This window comes from Misgurnus anguillicaudatus, chromosome 16 (assembly GCF_027580225.2).
Source record: "Misgurnus anguillicaudatus chromosome 16, ASM2758022v2, whole genome shotgun sequence".
In the NCBI taxonomy this organism is placed as follows: domain Eukaryota; kingdom Metazoa; phylum Chordata; class Actinopteri; order Cypriniformes; family Cobitidae; genus Misgurnus; species Misgurnus anguillicaudatus.
This window is the reverse complement of record NC_073352.2, coordinates 23704228-23730432: the sequence shown is the minus strand read 5'-3', so window position 1 is coordinate 23730432 and position 26205 is coordinate 23704228. Positions and strand designations below refer to the sequence as shown.

At 39.1% G+C, this 26205-nt stretch overlaps 1 protein-coding gene across 3 annotated transcripts; it reads right to left on the bottom strand.

Moving 5' to 3' along the window:
- Positions 1-9138: 9138 nt before the first annotated feature.
- slc7a11 (solute carrier family 7 member 11) lies at positions 9139-26005 on the bottom strand. 3 transcript variants are annotated; one of them, XR_012357983.1, is made up of 13 exons: positions 25321-26003; positions 19542-19668; positions 18688-18803; positions 18457-18582; positions 18270-18369; positions 18139-18183; positions 16716-16839; positions 15535-15638; positions 15285-15381; positions 14467-14616; positions 11578-11755; positions 10347-10485; positions 9139-10126 (listed from the first exon to the last, which is right to left on the bottom strand). XR_012357983.1 is itself a non-coding variant. In XM_055178645.2 (13 exons), exons 1-12 carry the CDS (start codon positions 25595-25597, stop codon positions 10430-10432), a joined length of 1500 nt encoding a protein of 499 aa, XP_055034620.2. In that variant the 5' UTR covers positions 25598-26005; the 3' UTR covers positions 9139-9945; positions 10384-10429. The 3 variants fall into 3 exon arrangements, 2 of the variants coding, with proteins under 2 accessions (XP_055034620.2, XP_073710476.1); XM_055178645.2 differs by having other exon boundaries at positions 9139-9945; positions 10384-10485; positions 25321-26005; XM_073854375.1 differs by having other exon boundaries at positions 9139-10485.
- Positions 26006-26205: the final 200 nt, after the last annotated feature.

Genomic DNA, 26205 nt, shown 5'->3' with positions numbered 1-26205 from the left:
TTGGGCAGAATTTCTACAGCTAGAGAAGTAAAGAAGAGGTCCATGTGTTTGTTTTTGTGGTCAAACTCAGGTGGACTGATCATTTAGAAACAGGTAACTAAAGCCGACATGGGGCAGTCGGGGAGCAGCGGAGCTTCACTAATGCTTTCAGACAGCCGGGTAAGGGCCGGCCAGCCAGACTGCATCCCTAGGGTGGGCCAGGACAGTTAAAAGTGCAGGGACAAATAGACCCACATTACAAGTCAGATATACATTTAATTATTAACATTAACATTTAAATATTTTCATAAGCTTATGCAGCTTTTTTCTTGTTTCATAAAAATGATATGCATGTGTGCGTGTGTGCGTGCGTGCGTGTGTGTGCATGTGTGTGTGTGTGATGGTTGGTATATGTGGTTTACAGGGACATGAATAGTGTATAATGACATGTTTATTATGCTATTATATTTAAACTGAACTGCTTAAAAACATACTAAATGGTACTTTTTCATAGATGAAAGACTGCCAACAGGTTTTTGTGACATTGTGTATTGTGTGTGTCTGAGCATGTGCGTGCGTGTGTGCATGTGTGTTTGTGCGTCTTTCCCTTTCCATGACAATTAGAATTGACAAAATATCTTTTCACATTCTCATGAGGTCATCCACAATAGTGACTTAGCTTTGCATCTGACATTTAGTCCATGCAAACAAATATCCCGATTGGCTGAATCTGTGTCTACACATCTTCATCTTCATGCCCTACTAAAATACACACACACACGTGACAGATCACACACTATCTGCAACAAGGCCTCTGGGACTTTAATGACCCCCGATAAACACAAACCTTATTTATCATCTCCATCACATTCTGTCTGTGGGGAGATAAATCTTTGCGATGCACATAAGCACATGCTCACAAGGAGCCTGTGTATATTCCAGGTGGTATCATTAGTAGATGTGTGTAGATGTGCAGCATTTTTATATAGAGAGAATGGTATAGATGCCTCTGGCATATGTTGGCATGCATACTATTCAGTCTTAACAGAGGGGAATACACCTCTGTCATAAAGACAAACCTGTGTGTTTTTATTTGTGAGATTTAGTGATATGTATTAATAGAGGTTATAGACTGAACTCATATCTAATGGAAGGGATGCGTTTATGAGCACAGCAATATCCTCATTGCAGTTATGAAGATGCAAAAGCTGTCAAAACAAGAGACTATTCAAATGATGATTTATAGTGATGTCCTCATCTCTTGGAGAAGACAGTAGATGATGGACTTCAGGGTCTTTAATCCAACCTCAAGTGAATTGTGAATGAAGTGTTTTCAATGAACTTTAATGTAGTTTAGTGATAGATTTATAATGTCGAGCAGGAATATACACTGATTTTACCGCTTGCAACACATTGCCCCAGAAACTAAATTTGGTAAACAACCAGTTAGTTGCTCACCTCCTAAGACATAATGTCTAAGAAAAATTTGACTTTTATTGGCTACCTAAGGCAACAAATCCGGTTGCTAAGACTCTCTAAGCTTCTTGTCCTAGGGGATGTCTGCCACCGATTAGATCAATGGACTGATTCTTTGCTGTGATTCAGTGAAAACAAAACAGGAAATATCAATTCCAACCAAGCAGAAGAAGACAGTAAATGGGATTGTAGAGAAACAACATTAAGGTCCCTTCACATAATTTTCCACAAATGTCAGAAAGATGTTCTCTGCCAAGAAAACACACTTTAAAAGTTGCATTTAAAAGCATGTAAGTTGTAGCGCATAATGTAGGAATCCATAATTTAGTGGCTTTTTAAAAGAAAGTTCACAAGAATATTTGAAAGATGTTCATCTGAATTAGTTGAAACTTATGAAGTCAAACGTTTCATATGTTTGATGTTTTTGAGATATGAGCACACATATTGAGTGAAATACATTTTCATGACCATGTTGGTGGATGAGATGTAGAAAGACATGATTGGATTTCTTTTAATATTTCAGCACACATTCTGAGTAAGTCAACTGTGAAAGAAGAAAATAGAAACACGTACACAAACATACCATAATATCTTAAGGTCCACAGACATGTTAAGTTTGAGTCTAAATGAGGTTGACGGGTGAAGACTTTGTGGTCCACCCTGTAGACAACTGCCTAAGGGTGAGAGTGGGTGGAGAGAGAGAGAGAAAGATGGAAGGGAGGAGAGGGAAACTTCAGAGGATATGTAGGGTTTAGGGCAGATGAACTTTGAATGCAAAACTATGTGACTTTCTCAGTCACTCTCATTCAGATTGAAAACAATAAACACAATGGTAGGAGTTTGTCTAAAGGTACTGTAAAGTACCGCACAATGCAGTGCTCAGTAGGTCACTAATAGATGACACATGCAGATAGTTTTCATGTGACATTCACATGATGCCTATTTTGTGTACACTTACATCACTGTTCTACTTTTCAAGCATTTGTTTGACCATCTGGTTTAAATTGATTCTGTTTGTGATTCTTTTAGCCCAACCATCATGCTGAGAAACGTCTGAATACTGAGCAGTATCCTCAATGTTTTCACACACAACCATTTTAAGGGTTTACAAAGAATGGTGTGAAAAGGGAAAAACATCCAGTATACGGCAGTCCTATGGGCGAAAATGCCTTGTTGATGCTAGAGGTCAGAGGAGAATGGGCCGACTGATTTAAGCTGATAGAAGAGCAACTTTGACTGAAATAACAGCTGAGGTATGCAGCAAAGCATTTGTGAAGCCACAACACGCACAACCTTGAGGCGGAGGGGCTACAACAGCAGAAGACCACACCGGGTACCACTCATCTCTACTACAAATAGGAAAAAGAGGCTACAATTTGTACGAGCTTACACAAACTTGGACAGTTAAAGACTGGAAAAATGTTGCCTGGTCTGATGAGTCTCGATTTCTGTTAAGGTGGTAGAGTCAGAATTTGGCGTAAACAGAATGAGAACATGGATCCATCATGCCTTGTTACCACTGTGCAGGCTGTTGGTGGTGGTGTAATGGTGTGCGGGATGTTTTCTTGGCACATTTAAGGTCCCTTAGTGCTTAAAATTGGGCATTGTTTAAATGCCACGGCCTACCTGAGCATTGTTTCTGACCATGTTCATCCCTTTATGACCACCATGTACCCATCCTCTGATGGCTACTTCGAGCAGGATAATGCACCATGTCACAAAAGTTGAATCATTTCAAATTGGTTTCTTGAACATGACAATGAGTTCACTGTACTAAAATGGCCCCCACAGTCACCAGATCTCAACCCAATAGAGCATCTTTCGGATGTGGTGGAACGGGAGCTTTGTGCCATGGATGTGCATCCCACAAATCTCCATCAACTGCAAGATGCTATCCTATCAATATGGGCCAACATTACTAAAGAATGCTTTCAGCACCTTGTTGAATCAATGCCATGTAATTAAAGCAGTTCTGAAGGCGAAAGGGGGTCAAACACAGTATTAGTATGGTGTTCCTAATAATCCTTTAGGTGAGTGTAGTAAAACATGTCAAGAACCACTTTCTCTCTCTCTGTGATAATAGACAAACTTATCGTGTCTTTTCCATGACAAATAAGCACCTCCATACACCACCAACGGGCTAAATAATAATGCTATATAAATAATGCAAAAGCTGCAGTCTTCACTGGACACATTAGCCTGCAAACACAAATAAACTCTCCTTCACGTACAAGGGAACACATAAACATGATGAAGCATTTAATATAAGGTCTAAAGGTGTGTGTAGGGATCACATGGCAAGCTGATAAATAACACTGAATTAACTTTTTCTCAACATTAAAATTTTATGCCTGCGCGTAAAACGGAAAGCGGTCAATGCTTCTTACCATTGTATTCCCCATTTCTTTTCATTTTTGGCAGTTCACCTAAATAGTCCTACAGAATAACACGTCAATGTATATCATATCAACTCCCCACGTGCGTATAGACTGGCACACAGGAACTGGCCTACAATTGCAGGTGCGCAGTGAGTGGGTGAGTTTTCTAAATTAGTTTAAGGTCTAGGTCAACCAGATCGAAAGCTATTAGCATCAATCGCAATGTGTGTGTATAAACTAACTGTACCATGAATGCAAGAATGACATAAACGTGTTCTAAAGTAAATTGAGTAAATGGCATACACATAGCTGCACCCTCGCACACCACACACACCCCAAGGCTGATGAAATGTCAGCATGGCGTGAATCACTCAGTAAGAGATGGGGTGTAAGTAATTTCAGTAACTTTGTCTGCCAGTCAAAGCATATAAACACACTGGATTCATAGAATGGACAAATGGACATTCATAATGCTAATGTATTACTCACACACACAAAGACAAAAATGGACACGGTCTATTACACAGACAGTATGGGTATGAAACATGAAGTTTTGGATCATGGCTTAGTCACTCTTCTGTCCTTTTCATACTGTCATCACACACACACAAGGTCTAATTATTCTTTTACTATTCTTGCATATTCTTCACATCTATATTAATGCAAATAGTTATTGGTTTTAACTTTTCCCAGTTGACTGGCACAATACTACAATTAACATTATGAGCAACAAATCCGTGAAAATATCTCATTTTATGGTTCAGGAAAAGTGTGTGTTGAAATCGGGCCTATTATATTCACAAATGTGCTTGTTAATGAACGTATTTATTCAAGCATGTTAAACACACATACACAAGCGTACTGTGCTCATATTGGCTGAGCTGATATAATGTGTACTTCTCTATCTCATTTCCAAAGTCCCATCTCACTAGCTGATGTGATTCACATCCTGCTCATCCAAAAGAGGAACCTCGCTAGAGTATTGCTTCTTTGTCGGTTCCAGATAATGGGCATAGATCTGCATTCAGAAGGTCGGCTTTGAAAAACCACAGCATGTGTCTGTTCACATGATCATGGCCAAAATATTGGCATTTCTGGGATCATGGTTGAGCTTTAAAGGAAAACACCACCGTTTTTCATTATTTTACTATCTTCTTACATCAACTTAGATGAATTAATACATACCTATCTTTGTTCAATGCGTGATCTAAATCTTTGTACAGCGTGTTGTGAATCTGTTAGGATTTAGCCTAGCCCCATTGATTCCTTGGGATCCAAACAGGGATTCATTTAGAAGCCACTAAACACTTTCGAGAACTTAGTTGGCAGCAGTTTGACCTCGGCGTGCAGTAATATCATCACTTCTGACTACTCCCCCTTTCGCTCCATCTTCCGTCAATATTACTGCACCCAAGGTCAAAGTGCAACAAACTAAGTGCTCTTCCGCCATACAATATTTTTCATCCTCTTAAAAAAATCGCCACGTTTTATTTTGTGCCACCATACTTACTCGTGTAACTACTCATGTACTCATTTCTTTAAAAAGGGAAAACATGGACGTGTTGGGTGGCTTCTAAATTCATCTGTTTGGATCCGTAGGAATGAATGGGGCTAGGCTAAATGCTAACACATTCACAACGCGCTGTACAAAGATTTAGTGCACACATTGATAAAAGAGAGGTATGTATTAATTCGTCTAAGTTGATGTAAGAAGATAGTAAAATATTGGAAAACGGTAGTGTTTTCCTTTAAAGACCTACTGAAATGCCTTTTCATATAGCCAATAATGTTTAGTTTACAGATGAGAAGCTTAAGTGTAAAATGATGGCTTACAAATGGTTAATCTGTATTGGCAGAAGTGAGACACTGTAAATTGCGAATGCTTATATCTTCTAAATGCGAATTTTGTCAATGTTTCGGATCACAGTACTTTATAGACATCTTTAACACTAACATATTCATACTAAAAGCCTAAAATCTTAAATTTAGTTTTTATGATGACTTTAAGGTGATAGATGGATGAAATGTTCAGCATCCAATTCAGTCTTCATGGAGCTTTCGGCCCTGAAATGATGATTTATTAGCCACAAAAGCGTCTGAAATGTGACGGTAAGCAAAGGTCTTAAAAAAGAGAAAAGGGTGAGTATGAGAAGTGTAAATCTGCTTCACTGTCTTATTGTCAGGGAGAATCATGACTCTGTCTGCCGGGACTGAGGGAGCCGTTGCTCTTCGGCGTGGAGGAGAAGAGAGATCACTGAGATGAACGAGTGTGCAGATGCACGGATTAGAGAATGCATTATAGATCACAAAGTTATTTGTTGTTGTGAACAGCAGCTGCTGTATCTAACTGATCGATAGAGACCTCGCAGTACACATCCTTCGCTTAGTGCTTTGTATGGAGGCCTCACTGTTGAGCTTTACTCTATCGCCCCCATGTGACAGCAGAAGGAACTTCACAGGGAAAAGGGACAACAAAAACATGTTGAAAAGAGCTGCATGCATAATGTCTGACCAGTATTTGAGGCTGGTAAGGTTAGAGACTTGGCAGTATGTCAGGCAATATTTCTCCAATGGTTTAAAAAGGTCTGAAGGAGAAGTTCCCATAAAATCCAAATTTTAGAATATGTTTGCTATAAAGGTATTTAGAAACGATATCCAAGACATTTGCATTCAAAAGATCTGACTGTGAAATGCAGGATAAAGTCTCAGTCTAATTGTGAGATTTGGATCATCAAAGTTTAATTTCCATTATTGATTTCACATTGAATTCAGTCTTTAAAATTACCTTACTTGGTCAATATTAAACATATCAACAAGGTTATATTTTCACAAGTGTTCTTTATTCTGTGCAATTTAGGTCATAGCTTGCATCATCATAATAACATCACTGTTATGTGCATTAGCTGATATGATATGATGTCTAAAGGGCTCATTATAGTTTTGCATAGGTTCTACAGCATGGCCTCGATTTTCATATACTTCTGCGTCGTCATCCGCGTCGACGTGCAATTACACATGCAGACCGCTAGTAGGCAGTATCCATGCATGTAACCCACAGAGCAACAGCCAAAGAAGAAGCAGCCTGGCCTGTAAACAGGCCCTGTCTCAAATGGCACACTTCATGTGGACTTTCGGTCTTGTGGTCCTAAATTGCACGTGCTTGCTTAGTCTACGAGTCCGTAGGGTGTCCCATCTGCCATTTTTAAGCAGCGAAATGTGCTCATCAGCGCCCCCATTGCGGTCTTTGCGAAGCCCCCACTGGAGCAGGCTTCGTGCACTTTACCAACCCAGAAGCCCTTGCAAAAGAGCAATCAAACCAATCAGACGACGGAAGGGAGGAGTTCACACTGAAGGGCAACTTCTCTTCCTATTTCCGGCGTGACACTTGAGCCTGTCCCAAAATACCACTTCGGCCACCCACGTGGGGTCGCATCAAGGGTCCCTAAAGTCTGCACTACATGATGTCATCAAAGTGTGGATTCTGAGGAGGGCGACAAGTCCAGAGTGTGCCATTTGGGACAGTGCCATAGATATATATAATAAAGGCTAGATATCTCGCCCGGGCTGCTGGCCAATGAAGGTCGACGTCCTCACCTGGAGGCCATCTTGTCACAGTCAGCTCGCTCACTCGTAGCATTGTGTTTTAATGGTGCAAGTACATTTAAATGAGCATAACTTGCTTAATTTTCTACTGATTTACAAACGAGTCCGGGCGCGCTTTCGTCATTAAGATGCGTTTGTTTTGAAAAAAGCAGGAAGTAAAGCTCTCCCTTAACACTGGAACCCACCGTAATGATAAGTCTGTGTTTTTTACCCGGAGTCGTTTGGTGCGCGATTACAGACAGCCCTCTCACATGTCATCATATTGCTTAGTTGATCTGTCACGTGCACAGCTTGGACATTCACGTAACCCCGCTGCGCGCATCAAAAGGTTTTTACGGCGGCAGATGAAGGTGAGTGGTCGCGCAGCTGACGTCTTCACCTTTTGAATCGCGCTCAGGCGCGAATGTGCTCACACCACAGCCTTCCGCGCCTGAGCCCAAGTGAACCGCGCTCCGGCCCACCTCTGTAACCCCGCCGTGGCGCGATTAACCAATCCGCGCCCGGGCGCGGAACAGAGCGATCACACTTGTCAAACAAACCAGGCTTTGGGGGTCAAACGCGCCCGAGCGCGGTTTGGTTTGGATAGTGTGAGTGCGCCCTTAGAGACTCCGCCATAAGACATCTAGCCTTTATTATACATATGAGTAAACCTAAAAATAAAGAAGAATAAGAAGCTTGTTGTGTATGATTTGAGAAGACCAGCAGTGATGGAGGTAGCGACTTTTGTTGAAGTTTGAGTTAAATCACTCCTAACTTGGCCCATCTTGGACCAATCACAGCATTTGCAGTACGCGTAGAACGTACGCATTGTTAAATTTGCGCGTCAGGCTACGCAGAGCTATGCACAGCCTATGGCGTAGGAACCTACGCATGACTATAAATTACACTTTCTTGTCAAACCTCTAGACTATGTGAATGAACTTGTAGACACACGCCTTCTTGTTATGATGGCATTGTGCCCATCCCTAGAGCTGAACAACTGAGTTTGTTGGCACCGGGCAGATGTCCAACAGTGGCAGGCATGTATGTTCACTCGAGTGTGTTTATGTGCAATGTCGAGCCAGGTTTATAAGCATGGCACTCGATCTTGGTTCACCAGCTTCGGTTTATTCACACACACAAGTTATTTGAGCAGGGCTACCGGTGATATGGGATCCCCGGTGGTGCCAGCACAGACACACAAACAAATGTGCGTATGTTGCTGACTGTAACACACAAACAAAGCTTACAATGAAAGCTGATATGAATGTGTGGGTGAAGCAATGTTTGCTTCCTCAGCCATCTATCTTGTCTTCCCGGGGAGGACTCTGCGAGTGGTCGGGGTATTAAAGGTGTAATACAATCATCTCAGTGGAATGGATCCATCATTCTGCCCCTAGATCTCTTTCAATTGGCAGAAAAGTTCTCTCATCATGCAGACACAAACAGCATTCTGCATTTCTATTGTTGTTTCATGGACTGTTTTCTATCTATAAACAGCAGGAGTAAGACCTGTTCATTGATCAAATTCATCACAGCATGGCACAAAAACATGTTTTCTCATTTCAGTGTTATATTTTCTGTCATGTCCAATCCACTTTGTTCTGAAAGACCTTCTAGCCACTGCCATAATTTTTCTAGCAAGCAGTGAGAATTAGACAAGACCACAATGTCAAATACAACAAACCAGTTTTGCCTAAAAATAACAGACAGTATGCCGAAAATCAGTGTAAACTGGTTTAATTTGATAAATTTTGGTCCTACAAAAGTAGTTTTACAAAATAGTAGTCCTTGTAGTTTTAAAAATACAGATGATACAGTATACAAAATATCCATATAAATACACATGATGATCAAACATGTACAGAAATAATAATACAAACGATAATAATCGAACAAAAAATATTACTATTTTAATAGATAACTTTCTATCTAGGCGTCTACAGTAGGTTTTGCCCTCACAGCATTAGTTTCAAAACAGCAACATAATACTAATATAATTAAACCCAGGCATTATCAAGTGGGGTGGTGATTCAATATTTAAACATGCACATAATGTTAATGTGCAAAATCATTACTGGCAATTCATTTGGGAGCAAGCAGGTCATAAACGAGATTAATTTTCAGGTTGAATGGCTGAATAAGTTGTTAATTGGTTGAAAAGCAATTCTGGAGCAATAATCAACATAAATTTGTGCGTTGGGGAGGTCTAATACATGGCACAATAAAGCAGAATTATAGGCAATAAAATACCAGATTATTAAGTGGCTCATCACAAAAATATCATATTGCTGTGTATGAGATTTGTTTTATATAACTTACACCACTTGCCAAAAATACCCTATAAAACCTGAGACATGCCATAGATAGACATACTGCCTTGTGCATTTCATTTATTTGTATAACCTCATCTCAGCCACCGAGGAGAGTGAAGCAGATCATGTCCAAATCCCCGTCTGAGCTTATGTTTGAGTCACATCTCATTGAAAACATTTGTTATAGTGTGACATTTATGTTTATAAAGGTATAGCTGTGAAAAGTAGAAGGCCATGTTAGTAGAACACCACAGGTGATATTCATAGACAAGCATGTCAGTAATGTTAAGTGTTTTGCAGCTTTGTAAGATGACTCATGTGTTGAAATGATAATGTTATGACTCTTTTTGAGGTCAATTGAAGCAAAGACATTTGTTTGGTCTAAATCTAATTGAAAGGCGGAGTCCATGATGTTTGAAAGCCAATGTTGATATTTGAAATCACCTAAACAAACACGCCCCTACCCCAATAGAATCTGGACCTTCTGTTGATAGACCCGCCCCACACATACGCAACCCGGCATTTGATTTGATTTGATTGGCTATAAGTGTGTTTTGGTAGTCGGCCCGTCTCCTTTTCCAACACGTTTTTCAAACATCGTGGACTCCGCCTTTAAGGAATTTATATGGCCTACACATATACTGTATACACACCCATACAGATACATTCTTCTTTCTTAAAGAGACAGCAGAAGAAGGGTCAGAGTTCAACAGGCACCACCTCTAATATGATTTGTAGCGATCTGTTTACAAAGTCTGGAAAAACAACAAAAGTAAAATGTAAATAACTTGTTTATAATATTTATATTACACAAAAATTGTCACTGAGGTACTTTAGGGTGTTACTTTTGGTATCTTATGGCGCTTTTACATGCATAGTACCCTACAGTTTAGCTCGGGTCAGCTCAAATCACTTTGGTTAGCTTTTCCATCAAGTTTAGTAACACTTCGGAGTGGGAAGGATTATAGGCGTGTCGTTAAATTTGCGTTATACTGCTGTGACATCATACAAGTGAGAGCGTCGTTGTACATTCCCATACATTCATTTATCTCAGTCCGCCACAAAATAAAAATGACCACCACAAATAGATGTTTGCACACCGCGTTTATCACTATACCTTTGTCTCACATGACACCCATGGCGTCAGTTGATGCGCTTCGCTGAGCCTCATTTATGTTGCATTTAAGCATATATGCGGACGTGCGCGTCATGAATGTGCCGCCACAAAATGCAAGTCTGGAAAAAACTGGTTTGGTGTTCCTGATTCTCAACCTGTGGATGTTTTTCATCGCTAAAAGGGAGTTTGGGAACTTATAGCAGAGCACAGATGACAACAGGTTTACTCGAGACAGTGCAAGCTAGCACAAAGATAAAGCTAATCTTTTACATTATAGCAATGATGCTGGTAGTGACGATTCTCTCAGACCAATTAGTGATCGACAGTGTTTTCGCATCACATTTTGGTATCAGCTCGGGTCGCTTGGAACCCCAACCGAGGTGGTACTAAAAAAGTATCGGGTACTACATACTGCACCCAGTGGAAAAAGACTCAAAAGTAAGCTCACCCGACCCAACCGTTGGATACTATGCAGTGGAAAAGCGCCATTAGAGGTAGATACAAACATATCTGTACCTAAATGGTACATATTAGGGCCTTTTTAAAGAGTACCATCTGAGTGACAAAAACATTTTCAACTTTGTGTCTCCAAGAACGTAAAACCTTGGTCACATAAATTATAAATTGCGCAACGTACACCATAAAGTAATAATCAATTAAACGGAATAGAAAGGCTGAATTTCATGCATATTCAAACGTTTTTTTCATTTGAATTTATGTGACCTCTGACCTGAGAATTTCAGGAACCATTTGGGTTTTCTGTCAAAGTGGATGAATATGTAGTACGCAGGGATGCCTGTAAGTGAGATGGCGAATCCAATGCCGGTATTCACTGGATCCGAATAAAGAGAAAGGAAAACCATGAAGAAACAAGTAAGAGAAAATAGAGCAGGGATAAAGATAGGGACCTAAGGAGAGAGATATAGAGATAAAAAGAAAATGTATTAAAATATTTTGTTACACTCTCAGAAAGAAAGGTACATAATAGTACCAACTGTATACATATCTGTACCTAAATAGTACAGGGCCTAAAATGGATAAATTCCTATTGACAGGTTTAGAACAACTTATTTCTGAGAGTGTACAGTATGTATTTTTCAGTTCACACTACATAAATATGGACACAATTACGATACAGTTTTAAATTGGATCTTTAAGACAGATTGTTCGCACAATCTAAACCAATCTAGCCTCATTTGTGTCATCACTATCTGGTGAATCTACTTTGTATTTCTACTTTTCTTTAGTAATGATGTAAACATCCTTTTAAACCCAAGAGACATTATTATACAACAACTTAGAGTTGCTTTTAAAGGTGTTTTTTATTGATAATCTAAACAAAGCTTATGAGACATGTTAAGGCCAATGACATAAATATCTTTTAAATCTTCACAGCAAAATCGTAAATGACTTCATGTTTACACTCAATCCTTGTAATTATCTAGTGATACTTGCAATAAGTATATGATTTATTGTCACGATCCTGTCAGCTTTTATGTATTTTTGTGTCTTATTTATTGTAATAGGATCGTGGTATTGCTACCTCTCTGTTATAATGTCTTGTTGGGGAGCTATATTGACCTTGGTTGTGTGTGTGCTATAGAGACAAAGCGCAGCGCGTCATAACCTGAAAACCACGCCCACCGGGGGGGGGGGGGACAATCCAACCGTTTCCATTGACTTTGTATTGCGAGAGGCCGCCTCCTTGTCATTTCTGGCTTATAACAAAAAATTAATGAAAAACAGAATAATGCCTAAAAGCTGCTGTGTGACAACATGTACAGCTAACAAGTAAAAAAAACAAGAAATAAGATTTTATAAGCTGACAAGCAGTAAAACCCAGCCTTTAAGGAGAAAAAAGCGGATCGCCGACTACGTTTCCCCCTAGTGGACGCAGTTCTACTAATAGGAGTACTATGAAAAGTTGCCTGTTTCCACTTTTGTGTCTTTAAACGCTTGGCTCTTGGGATCGACAGCCTATAAAAACCCATTTCTGGGTTTTTTGTCTTGTTAGCTGTACACCTTGTCACACAGCAGCTTTTATGCATTATTCTGTTTTTAAGTAGTATCTGTAAATTTGTTTTTATAAGCTGTCGGCTGCACGGAGTTGTGATGACGACACAGCTTTACGTGATTGGTCGCCTCACTGATGACAACGATCAGGTTCGTTTCAAGTTTTGACAACGATCACGTGCGTTTCAAGTTTAATCCAACCTTTAGTTCCACTAATAAACATTATAAATTCATGTTTTAAAACAGGAAAAACACGTTATTATGCATAAATGTTATATTGTGTCGTGTAATAAAAAAAGAAAATAACAAACTCTATTGGTATTTTAATAATATAGGCTTGTTTCCCGTTATTTTAGGGTATACAGTATAAGCAGCAATTAAAGGCGGAGTGCACAATGTTTGAAATCCAATGTTGATATTTGAAATCACCTAACAAACACGCCCCTACCCCAATAGAATCTGGACCTTCTTTTGATAGAACCGTCCCACACATACGCAACCCCAGCAAGGATGTCGGTTAGCAGACACACCCCTTACTGCTGATTGGCTACAAGCGTATTTTGGTAGTCGGCCCGACTCCCTTTTCCAAAGCGTTTTTCAAACATTGTGCACTCCGCCTTTAAAATATTCTATATAAAATGTTTCTAGTTGCAACTTTTTATTAAAACGTTTGTTTTTATCAAATTCAGCATCTAATTCACTTAATTCGCGATTAATAACAAGGAAGTACGGCGCACACGTCACTACGGCAAGCAGCAGGTGTCCGGCTTGACGGCTCCGTCTTCAGTTCCTCCCTCGACTGCAAGCGGCAAACCTCGCCGATCAGTCTGTGCAGCGCCGGATGATCTCAAACACACGGTTGGATTGTTTTCCCCCTGGTGGGCGGGGTTTTCAAATTTGCATAACTGCGCTCTGTCTCTATGTTTTCCCCAGTTTTGTGTCTGGCCCCGCCCCCCTTGTTATCTAATTAATGATTAATTAATGTGTTTTGTACTTTTGTCATTTTGGTCATGGTTATTTTGCCTTGTTTGCTCCCTCGAGGGCTTTCTGTTATTTATTAAAACTTATTTGTGCTTAGAGCTGCCTGCATTTGGGTTCTGTCTTAGAAAACCCTGACATTTACATTTAATCATTTGGCAGACACTTTTATTCAAAGAGACTTGCAATGGATTCAAGCTCCCCTTTTCAGAATTTAGCCTTGACTTTGTTACCGCAATTCTTTATCAGTTGAGCTACGGGAAAACAACAGAAAAGTTGTGACTTTATGCTTCTGAAAAAATATCAGTTTGTTCAAGGTTAATTTTCAGTATTGGACAGTATTGGATCTTATCCAAAGTGACTTCCAGTTTACCAATTTCATATAAAAGCCCCCTGGAGCAACCTGAGATGAAGTGTCCTGCTTGTGGACACAATAATAAAAGTGGCAGTGCACAGATCTTGATAGCTTTCACGTATACCTTTTCACTTTCCTGGCACATCTCTACTATCCTACATCTTGAAATTAAACCTGTGTTTTAACATCAATTTCTAACCATTATGTTATATTAGCAAAGTATTAGATTTGAGATTTAATGTCTTGGGCTGGCAGCACACCACAATGAGTTACCTTAAAAGGTCGCGGCATTTCAGGCCGTGTGTAGCGCATGTAGATGAGACCGACTACAACCACTCCGATGAACAGCCAGCGCATGAAACTCATGAAGTTCAGCAGGCTGTAAATGTCCCCTAAGAACAGGATCAATAATGTAACTGGATACTGAAAGAAAGCAAAGACAAGCACTTGACTTTACTTTTGGTATGCACAACACATGCAGACAAAAATATGCAAGCAAATACAAATGGTTGATTGAAATTGTCCTATAAATGTAAAGCTAGGTAAGTAAGGAATAATTGACAACGGGCCATTAAATTATTTGAAGATAATGCACACCCAATAATGCTGTTACACTGTGGGTGTGCATTATTTATACCAAGGTTACAACAGACTTTGGTGGTTATTTTAAGATTATTTATAGCTCAGGTGTGTGTTTAAAAAATGCATACCCGTAGAACATTTCTCAGCAAATTTGAATAAAACATTTAACAGTCCCACAAAATAAAAGAAAAAAGCTGACACTCTCTGTGAAATCCAGGCTAAAGTCTTAATTTAATAATAAAATGAGGAGCATTAATCATAGCCATAAAAAGTATGAAAATAGGTATTGTGGGTTTCTTGCTGTAAATGAAAAATGTTGAAAAGTCAGTTATTACCCAAATGTCAAAGCTGTTACTTTTGATACAATGAAAATCGCAGAAGCCAAGAAAGTAAAAAAGTTCTAATTATAATGCAATGCTCATTTTATGAAATTATATTAAAATGGCAGACAGCTTTGTTTAACTTAAAAGCAGGACAGTTAACCACACATCTGTGCATATCTGACTCACCAATACAATCACAGCAGGTAATGGTGTGTGTCTGCGTATATGAATCATAGAGAGAACCTCAGGAAGCTGACCTTCTCGAGAGGCCACGTAGAACATTCTGTGGAGGACGACCAAAATTCATATTAAAACATTTATGTTTTCTCGAGTACATCAGAAATGTAAGCCAAGGCCTTCATAAACTAAAACCACCACAAATATTTGATTCTGAAAGATTTGTTCCTAAAAAAAAGATGTAATGTAAGACTATTACCTCGAAACGGCAAATAGTCCTCCGTTCATGGACCCAAAGCAAGACAGAGCCACAAAAATGGGAACGGCATATGAGAAGTTTCCCATTAGCTTCTCTGCGAATGTCTGTTAGGTGAGGGGAAAGAGAAATGGACAGAAAGAAGAAAGAGGTAAAATGGGTTGAAGCTCATTTTATGAAACAAATACGAAAACAACATTGATCTTTCATTTTGAGGCTTGTTGGTGTATATGGATCTCCAGCGCAGTGAAAAGGCTTTATATTTGCCATAAAAGTGAGCTTGTAGAGAGACAAGCAAAGTGAAACAGGCTATAAATGAATGCATTACAGACGTCTAACAAGATGAGAAAGCTTTTAGAGTATTTCAGAGCCTAACGGGGGATCTCTGCACACGGACTGCGGTGCTGTCAGTTATTTGTGAGAGATATATGATTACTCCAGCTGAGAAACAGACATTCAGTGCCAGCGGCTTTATGTAATCACATTTCTTTCGCTGAGGAGGAAGGTGTTTACTATTACAGACACTACCGTGAATGGCTTGGACGTACTTATGATGCTAAATCCATATCTATACTATTTATCCCATCTCTTTCTTAAACTATTCAATTAGGGGTTCACACATTTTTTGGTCTGTGGACACTGCACTAGACGTGCATCTTGCGTCTCTATCAGAACTATATTTTTTGAATACGCTAAGGTGCAGTCACACTAGACTTTGAGCATGCAAATTGAAACGCTTTGGCTTTGTCCATCTTTGCTTTTCAGTAGAGAGAAGGGTCACAGCGTACTAATGTCCTACTTGTTGCATATCTGCGAACAAATTCGCAGTTCAGATTTGAACTTTGGTATGCTGTAAAATATCTTTGCACGAGCTTGGATTTGCGTGTCTGACACATTCGCATGCATAAAATTGTACTGTGACCGCCCCTGATGAAGCTGGGGGCAAGATGCGCATATTTACATATGGGCATGCATACTGAGTGTGTATTGGAGTTAATGTGCCTTTAAATGCGCCTTCTGTTCAATTCCGCTGCGCTGTGTCTAGTTGTACTTAATGCTAGAATGGGCGAAACTTTACTGCTGCTATAAGGGAAACCTATAGACTTGCAACTTGGTTATGGAAAAAACTAATGGCCATTGTTGATGATTTTGCCAAAGTTTTTGAGATAAATAGAGCAACTTACCACAGCTACTGCATCTGAGGCCAGCACCTCCTCTGCTGTCAAAATTGTGTGATATGCCACATTTGTCAGTGTAAAACAAATTGTTATTATCGCCATGGAGATGCAGATGGCAAGGGGTACTGTCCTGTGGGGTAAAAATGTACATCTAAATCTCTGCGTTCACCATGACACTGTAAAGGCCAAGCCTCACATAAAAGATGTGTACTTAATATGTGTAGAATTGTTTGAAGGATGCAACCTTAGGAGGTTGCATCCTTTGAAGGCCAAGTTATTTGAAGGACATTTCCTTCAGAGGCTGCATCCTTTGAAGAATGAGTCCTTCGGAATATGCGTCCTTCGGAGGCTGCGTCTTTAGAAGACTGAGTGCTTTGAAGGTTGCATACTCAAAATTATTTCTTCAAAGAATGCATCCTTCAAATGATGCAACATTCAAACGATGCAACCTCCAAAGGACGTATCCTTTAAATAATGCAACCTCCGAAGGATGCATCCTTCAAATAATGCAACCTCCGAAGGATGCATCCTTCAAATGACTCTGTCTTCAGAGAATCCATCCTTCAAATGATGCAACATTCAAACGATGCAACCTCCAAAGGATGCATCCTTCAAATAATGCAACCTCCGAAGGATGCATCCTTCAAATGACTCTGTCTTCAAAGAATGCATCCTTCAAATAATGCAACATTCAAACGATGCAACCTCCAAAGGAGGTATCCTTTAAATAATGCAACCCCCGAAGGACGCATCCTTTAAATAATGCAGCCTCCGAAGGACGCATCCTTCAAATAATGCAGCCTCCGAAGGATGCATCCTTCAAATGACTCTGTCTTCAAAGAATGCATCCTTCAAATGATGCAACATTCAAACGATGCAACCTCCAAAGGACGTATCCTTTAAATAATGCCACCTCCGAAGGACGCATCCTTCAAATAATGCAACCTCCGAAGGATGCATCTTTCAAATGACTCTGTCTTCAGAGAATCCATCCTTCAAATGATGCAACATTCAAACGATGCAACCTCCAAAGGACGTATCCTTTAAATAATGCCACCTCCGAAGGACGCATCCTTCAAATAATGCAACCTCCGAAGGATGCATCCTTCAAATGATGCAACATTCAAACGATGCAACCTCCAAAGGACCTATCCTTTAAATAATGCAACCTCCGAAGGACGCATCTTTTAAATTAATCTGTCTTCAAAGAATGCATCCTTCAAATGATGCAACATTCAAAGGATGCAACCTCCGAAGGACGCATCTTTCAAATGAATTTGTTTTGAAAGGATGCATCCTACGGAGGCTGCATCCTTTGAAGGATGCGACCTTTGGAAAACAAATTAATTTAAAAGATGTGTCCTTTGTATGCATGGATTTTGGATGGATACTTTTTGTAAGGGAAATGTAACCTGACTTTATTACTGACCTCTCAGGATTCTCCACCTCCTCTGTCACGAAATTTAGGTAGAACCTGTTGAGGCAAACAATGTCACACATGAACCACAAAGGAGGGTATGAAAATGTTTGGATTTGTTTGGAATCAGGAGATGGGCTTACCAGCCAGCATATGCGTACATCCCTGAGTAGAATGCTAGTGGAAGTCCGGACAGATCTACAGTGTTGACCTGAAATGCATTCTCAAAATTTTTGGTCTCCCCTGCAAATGCGCCCAGATTAAAACTATTAGCATTATATTACTGCAATATGACGTTGATTAAAGTAATCACCACTGAAACACATATACCTTTGAAGAGATGGTATAGCCCTGGAACAATGATGATGGCAATAGCTAACAGCTTGCAGAACGTGAGGAAAACCTGGAGTCTGGCAGTCCAGCTTACACTCATGCTGTTTATGTACATTACGGCAGCTGCAAAACAATAGCTCTCAGTTAAAATTACACACATTGAGCAGAATGTAAAGGCAGATGATCATAAACATTGTGATCAGAATTTAGCTATAAGTCTGTTCTTACTGATCCCGATTGCTGTGGCCAATTTGACACCAATCTCAGGGACTCCACATGGCATAAAGATGGGCTCTAAAATATAGCGGCCAAATGCCAAACCAACCACAGCGATCCCTGTAGGTCTTTAGGAGAAAACAATGGTTTACATTAATGCATTTGACAGACACTTTTATCCAAAGAAACCTATATTACATCCAATCAGTATGTGTTTTCCTTGGGATTTAAACCCACAACCTTTGCAATGCTAACACAGTGTTCTACAATGTAAGCTCCAAGAACACCTAAAAATGTGTGTGAACTTACATTTAGGAGATGCTTTCATTCAAAGCAACTTAAAGTGCATTACAAGGCATACATTGTATCAGTATGTGTGCTCCCTTGGATTCTGGGAATGAAACCCATGAACTTTTGCACTGCTAATGCAATGCTTTATGGTTGATTTTCAATCTTTGTACAAGCAATATATTTCAAAACCACCCAGATTTATCTGACTAAAATACCCTGATGCCTCTGCTTGAATCTTTCCCATGAGTACGTTTTTTTCCTTATTTATATGAAACGAATACGGGTACATGTTAGTTTTGGCAGTACCGGTTCACATTGATACATATTGCTAAATCCAACACATGATCCTTTGTGTGAGAGTCTGAAGCAAATGCTACGATATCGTTTTCATTGTCACGAATCTCAGATTTTTATTCGGTGTCTACTTGAGCCTAGAAGTAATATTGTGAAATAACCTTCATTGCAAAGGGTCCGCGTGTATTTATTCAGTATGGTGGAGGGATTGTGTATGTTTATTTTGACTGTGCCCCAGAGAGCTGAAGATGAAGATGGAGGATGAAGTGGGCTTTACTGACCTTATGGCAATCATGTCTACCCACAATCTCACAAAAGCCATTTGCGGACCGAACGCCTCCAGAATGTACGTGTAATGACCACCAGATTTTTTAATACAGGTGCCCAGTTCAGCATAGCACAGAGCGCCTGTGAATAAGAATCAAAAGATAGACTTAGTTGAAAAACCGAACAAAAAAGTCGACACACAACACCTGGACAACATTCCAGGTTAAGGCAGTTTATTGAGACCAGCTATTCGCTGTCTGCGAGGGCAGTTACACAAGCTCTTCAAAGGTTCTGTACAGTTTAATGCCTAATGAATGAATACGCTGTTCAAATCAAAGCCCGTTTCACTCACGGCCCTTGACTATTGAGCTTCAAAAGGTAAATGTGAAGAGAGCTTTAAAATACCTCGGCACTAGCGATAAAAAGGCAAAAAAAGTGCAGATTTAAGGTCTCTCAGAGAAGTTGTGAATGAATGGGCAGAGGATTTTTTAAATGGTGGCTCTGCTATTCCTCATAGCCTGCAGGCAACAGCACACAACAGAAATCTGACAAGTGTGAAATGACTCCTGAAGTACACATGAATACACACACCGTCAAACAATGTTCTTCTATACACAAACTAATTCTTCTTCAGCACACAAACACACAACAAGCCGTCAACCTCCACAGTGTCAGAATGGAGTCTTTTTGTCAACAAAGAACCGCGTTAGACAATATCAAGCTCTGCACAGACGCGAACTCTCTCACACATTTAATGGCCATCCTGCAATGCTGTGGCCCTTCATTTAGAAGCTGAAGTTCTTGCTTAGTGAACATTGGAACAAACTTGAGGCTGAATTGTACAAAAAATGAGCAGAGCTTAATAGTAGGTGATTACCCATTATTTAGACCAGGGGTCTCCAACGTGGTGCCCGCACAGAGTCTGTGAGGTGCCCGCCAAAGCACATTCTATTAGTAGTCTCAATTGTAATATTTGAAGAGTTTGGTTCCAAAACGCAATAAATTCATTTTGACAAATTTCGGTAAAAACGTGTTTTCTATACCAAGAAAGTGACAAGATGAAAAACACTCAATTTTCTGTTACAAACTTTCACATAGCATCTTTAGGTTATAAAAACATAAAAAATTCAAATCCATAACTTGATTTTCAAAGATTTATTATAAAAACAAATTCTTTTTTCCACAAAATGCAATAAATCCATGACAGTTTTTTACTTCAAAATGTTATAAATCTATTAAATCAATGTATAAATGTGCATTCATCTTTACCATTTTATATTTATTTAGTTGACTAGTGGTATACAATGATTAAAAAATAAACATTAATGGCATTAACCAAAACACTTAATTTGTCATATTAAGAACACTGTCATTGCTGCGGTTATACTTGACGTATTCTCTTTACATTTTTTACAGCGATCAGCATATTTTGGTCCTGCTCGATTTTTGTTGACTTTGAGTAAAATAATGTAAAGTTTTCATAAGATCCTCTGGGGTCAATGTTTTAGCATGAGAAGCTTGATGCTGTCTGGAGAACAAGCAACCGAGTGCCTCTCGCGGAAATTATTAGATGTTGATGGCTTACGTTTCTTTCCCGTCACAGAAAACCATCACAGGTTTAGCAAAGCAATTAAAGTATTATTTTGTTTTGTTTGTTGATCACGCAGTACAAAGTAGATGAGGAAAACTAGGACTCCGTGTACTCAGCGCGCCGCCATTGTTTGTTTACATTGCGTGACTGGTGGGCTGTAATTTCATGAATGGATTTATTGCGTTCTATAAAAAAAGAAGGAGTGTCGTTTATCGCACTTTGGGAAAAAAGTGAGAAAAGATGACAGAATAACACGGTGGATATTGGATTTTGCGTAAAATTAAGAATTTACTTTTAACTACTGACCTGATATAATACTGATTTTGGCAGTAACTCATTTTTTTTTTCAAATATGGTGTTTATCGCGTTTTGGAACCAAACTCTTAATTTATTTATTGCATATCTTTTATATTAGCTTGGCTTGGTTTACGTATGTTAACATTATAAACAATACTAAAACATATCAATAAGTAAAATAAAATCAAAGTTTTGAGTAAACTATATCAAAAGGTAGCCATCCAGATTGTTTTATCCTTTGTGGTAGCCCTTGCTCACAAAAATGTTGAAGACCCCTGATTTAGACTATACAGTCAAGCTGTTTATATTGCAGGATATTTTTCATATATTTTCTATTCATAGGAATCACATGTTGGACAATTTGTCTTTGCCCTACACTGTCAGAAAAAGTACAAAGCAGGGACCCTTTCAAGAAGTGCACACATGTACCCACATTGTGAATGTTAGTTCCTCAAAGGTACCTCAAAACTACTATGGTACATATTACACTGTCAGAAAAGTGTACAAAACTGTACATTTTCTGACGCTCGAGTGGATTTGGAAAGTTTCATTTATGTTCCCTTATGGGTATACAACAAATGTTTTGTAAATTTTAGCTGTACAAAGCAGTTAAATGTTCTCTTAAAGGTACACAATATATTCTTAATGTCCCAAAAATGGTACACCATTATATTATGTTTAGTATACTTGTAAATGTACAAAATGGAACCTTACGGTACATTCACACTAGGCATAAGCGTTAACGCTTCTCATTTACTTTTAATTAGTGACGTCATGCGTTGTCGAACTAAATTGTGGATCCTTCAACGCCGCCGTCACTGCCGTTGCTCACAGCAAAACATCTAGTGCGAGCTAGCCAATTACGTTTATGCAAGAGCATGTGTTGCGGTCACTGTGATTGGCTGTTGGCCATACTTCAGACAAGCCTTCCATCAAGTATTTACGCTTACGCCCTGTGTGAATGTACCATTAGTTTTTCACCCTAGTGACAGAAACAGTACAGTTTTTTACCGTTTAATCTGACAGTGTAGGTACACCGCGTTCCAAATTATTTGGTAAATGCCATTTTTGTTTATTTTTCCAATATAGTCAGTAAGTTTACACATTTATTTTACCCTAAACAGTTATATGACAGAATCAGAATCAGTTTATTTGGCCATGTATACTTACATAGACAAGGAATTTGTTTCCGGTAGATGTTATACGTTTAACAATTAAACATATAGTACAAATAGATAGTAGAACACCCAATAGAAAGACCAATAGTGATAAAGACACAAACTGTACAATATAGACAACAATATACACTCACCTAAAGAATTATTAAGAACACCATACTAATACTGTTATTGACCACCTTTCGCCTTCAGAACTGCCTTAATTCTAGGTGGCATTGATTCAACAAGGTGCTGAAAGCATTCGTTAGAAATGTTGGTCCATATTGATAGGAAAGCATATTGCAGTTGATGGAGATTTGTGGGATGCACATCCAGGGTACAAAGCTCCCATTCCACCACATACCAAAAATGCTCTATTTGGGTTGAGATCTTGTGACTGTGTGGGCCATTTTAGTACAATGAACTCATTGTCATGTTCAAGAAACCAATTTGAAATGATTTCGAGCTTTGTGACATGGGGCATTATCTTGCTGGAAGTAGCCATAAGATGATGGGTACATGGTGGTCATAAAGGTATGGATATGCTCAGAAACAATACTCAGGTAGGCCGTGGCATTTAAACGATGACCAATTGTCATTAAGGGGCCTAAAGTGTGCAAAGACAACATTTGCATCCATATTCTCATTCTGTTAACACCAAATTCTGACTTTACCACATGAATGTCTCCACATAAATCGAGACTCATCAGAACAGGCAACATTTTTCCAGTCTTCAACTGTACAGTTTTGGTGAACTCGTGCAAATTGTAGCCTCTTTTTCCTATTTGTAGTGGAGATGAGTGGTACCTGGTGGGGTCTTCTGCTGTTGTAGCCCATCCGCCTCAAGGTTGTGCGCGTTGTGGCTTCACAAATGCTTTGCTGCATACTTCGGTTGTAACGAGTGGTTATTTCAGTCAAAGTTGCTCTTCTATCAGCTTGAATCAGTCGGCCCATTCTCCTCTGACCTCTAGCATCAACAAGGCATTTTCGCCCACAGGACTGCCGCATACTGGATGTTTTTCCCTTTTCATACCATTCTTTGTAATCCCTAGAAATGGTTGTGCGTGAAAATCCCAGTAACTGAGCAGATTGTGAAATACTCAGACCGGCCTGTCTGGCACCAAAAAATTACTTAAATCACCTTTCTTTCCCATTCTGACATTCAGTTCAGGATCCTTAGGTGCATAAAGCTGTATTTCCCCTCTCCTAAAACATTTACTGTGAGCTCAGAATAAAAGAAGACTATTTACACACAGTTTTATTCATTGACATGCCATAATACACTAAATAGTAGAGATGAATGTCATTCTGGATTGTAGGTGAATAGCCACAATGTTCAAACAAGAGAGGTGGCAAAGTAATGATTTGGACTGGAATATTGGGGAGTAAGATGGTACAGTAGGTCCCTTTAGGATCCCTGATGGGGTCAAAAGGACATCTAGAAGATATGCAGAGTTCCTAAGATGGTTTTTACTATGGAATATAAAAGGAATTATGTCTTCTGAAATACATTTACTATATTTTCTGTATTATATATTTAAGGATAATACACCACCCCATGCTGCAAAAAGCATCACTGACTGTTTTAATTCATATAGGCATAAAATAAGAAAGAATTTGACATTTGACAGATGTCTGTTTTTGGATCATTTAAATCCATTTTATCATTAATCATAATATCATTAATCATATTATATCATAAATTTGGTTAAAGTGCATTCTGCATAATACTTTGAAACAGCATATTTTGTATATTTATCAAAGTATTAAAATATCTTTTGATATTTTTATTTAATTTAAATAGAATAACATCTACACTGTCATATAACTGTTGAGGGTAAAATAAATTTTGTAAACTTACTGACTATATTGGAAAAATAGACAAAAATGGCATGTGCATAATAATTTGGAAATCTTTGTATATTGGTAAATGGTTACGGTCCCACTGACTGCAGTGTACTATATTTTTGGAATGTGTGAAGCTACTATATTGTCATTTTACATAAATGTTATCTAAGTCATTTACAGATTATCTTGTGAAACATTGTTCCAGTTTGATGTAACTGGAATGTGTTTGTGGGTAACCACATAAAGTATTTCTTCAGTTATGCGTTGCATAACATCCCTAATAATTATGAAATAGCTATAAGTAACATTGCACATCTTAAGCAAGGCAGTGCTTTCTAAATAAATGACGCAGCATAGTTTTATTACCAGGGAATTACCAGCGACAGATTTTTAAAACCAGGTGTAAAAGGCTATTAGATGTGATTGCAGTTCTCTCTCTTTTTCTCTTCATCTCTGTGACTTCTAGTTCTTAAAGAAAAGCAGATTAAAGGAGACCAAACAAACAGATATGCAATGAGCAGCTGTGAGGGTGGAAGAGCAGCCTGACCCTTTATGAACACGTGTGAGCACGTCAGCCGTGTGAAGGGGTCTGACCTAATGAATGAAACGTTAACAAAGCTAAACGTAAGAAGCCACGTGAGTTACATCATCTCACAAATATTCAAGCCGGCTTCTTTATATTACAGCTTTTATTCCAACGGAAATGCAACTGTTGATTATAGTAAAAAGTTATTTGTTTCACATAAGATTAGAAATAGTAGGTCATTTGTCAAAACTGGGTTATCTGAGTATCAAAAGAGAAACAAGTTGTGTGAGAACATGCGCACATGTTAGCATGTTTGCATACATTCAGGTGTGTGTGTGTGTATGTGTGTGTGCGTTATTTTTAATAACACTCACCAAACAGAGAGAGAATCCCGCATGCAACCCATACCACAAGTGACATTCCCACACTGCCAGAGTTCTTCAGAATTCCCTTTGGAGAGATGAATATTCCCGCTCCAATGATTGTCCCAATAATAATGGAGATTCCTCGGAGCAGGGTCACCTTTTTCCGCAGTTCTACCTTTTCCTCTGAGGTTTCAGCATGGGGGCTTCCACTTGCTTTACTTTGTCCAAAATTGCTCGGAGGTGAAACCCCATTGAGACTTGAAACAGACACAATCTTTCTGGGCATCTTATTTACGAATTCCTGCACACATTCACACGCTCTTTTACACACACACAGCTCGCAGTTTATACTAACACAACAGCGGGCAACAGAGAGGCCAGAATGAAAGGTGTTCTCACGGCACAAAGATGAACAAACTTCTGATACACTGTTGTATGTTGATGTTAAATAACCTCTCCCTGCTCTTTATCTCTCTTGCGCTTTTTCACTGTCTAAACACTCCCCTTTTACTCTTTCATTGTGTTTTCTTTTCTTCCTCTTTTTTTTTTGCTCTTGTCCTGTAAATATGCGCCTGTGGCATAATGTGTGAGTAAAAGGGGCGTGTCGTGGCTCAGTGACGTGTCTCATAGCCGGTTGTGTAGCCCTGAGTCATGATGCCTCAGCAAATTTTTTTTCTCACCTTTCCTCGTGGCATATGCTAAGCACCAAAAAATGCCATACACTGCTTTTGTGACTCCGGTGAAATAGGTCACATTACACAACTCTGGCTTTCCCCCTCTCTCTCTCTTTATCTCTCTCTCTCTCTCTCTCTCTCTCTGTCTTTATTTTCTAAGGCAAATTCACGGCTCTTGTTAAGAACGTGTGCTGATTTTTAAGTGAGTGGAGTACATTTG

Excerpts from the sequence above, each read along its gene's own strand:
- slc7a11 (XM_055178645.2), bottom strand. The coding sequence starts at position 25,597 with ATGCCCAGAAAGATTGTGTCTGTTTCAAGTCTCAATGGGGTTTCACCT. Across the intron at positions 18,583-18,687 it reads GGCCACAGCAATCGGGATCA|CTGCCGTAATGTACATAAAC; the intron begins GTAAGAACAGAC and ends ATTGTTTTGCAG. Across the intron at positions 18,184-18,269 it reads ATGTACGCATATGCTGGCTG|GTTCTACCTAAATTTCGTGA; the intron begins GTAAGCCCATCT and ends TTGCCTCAACAG.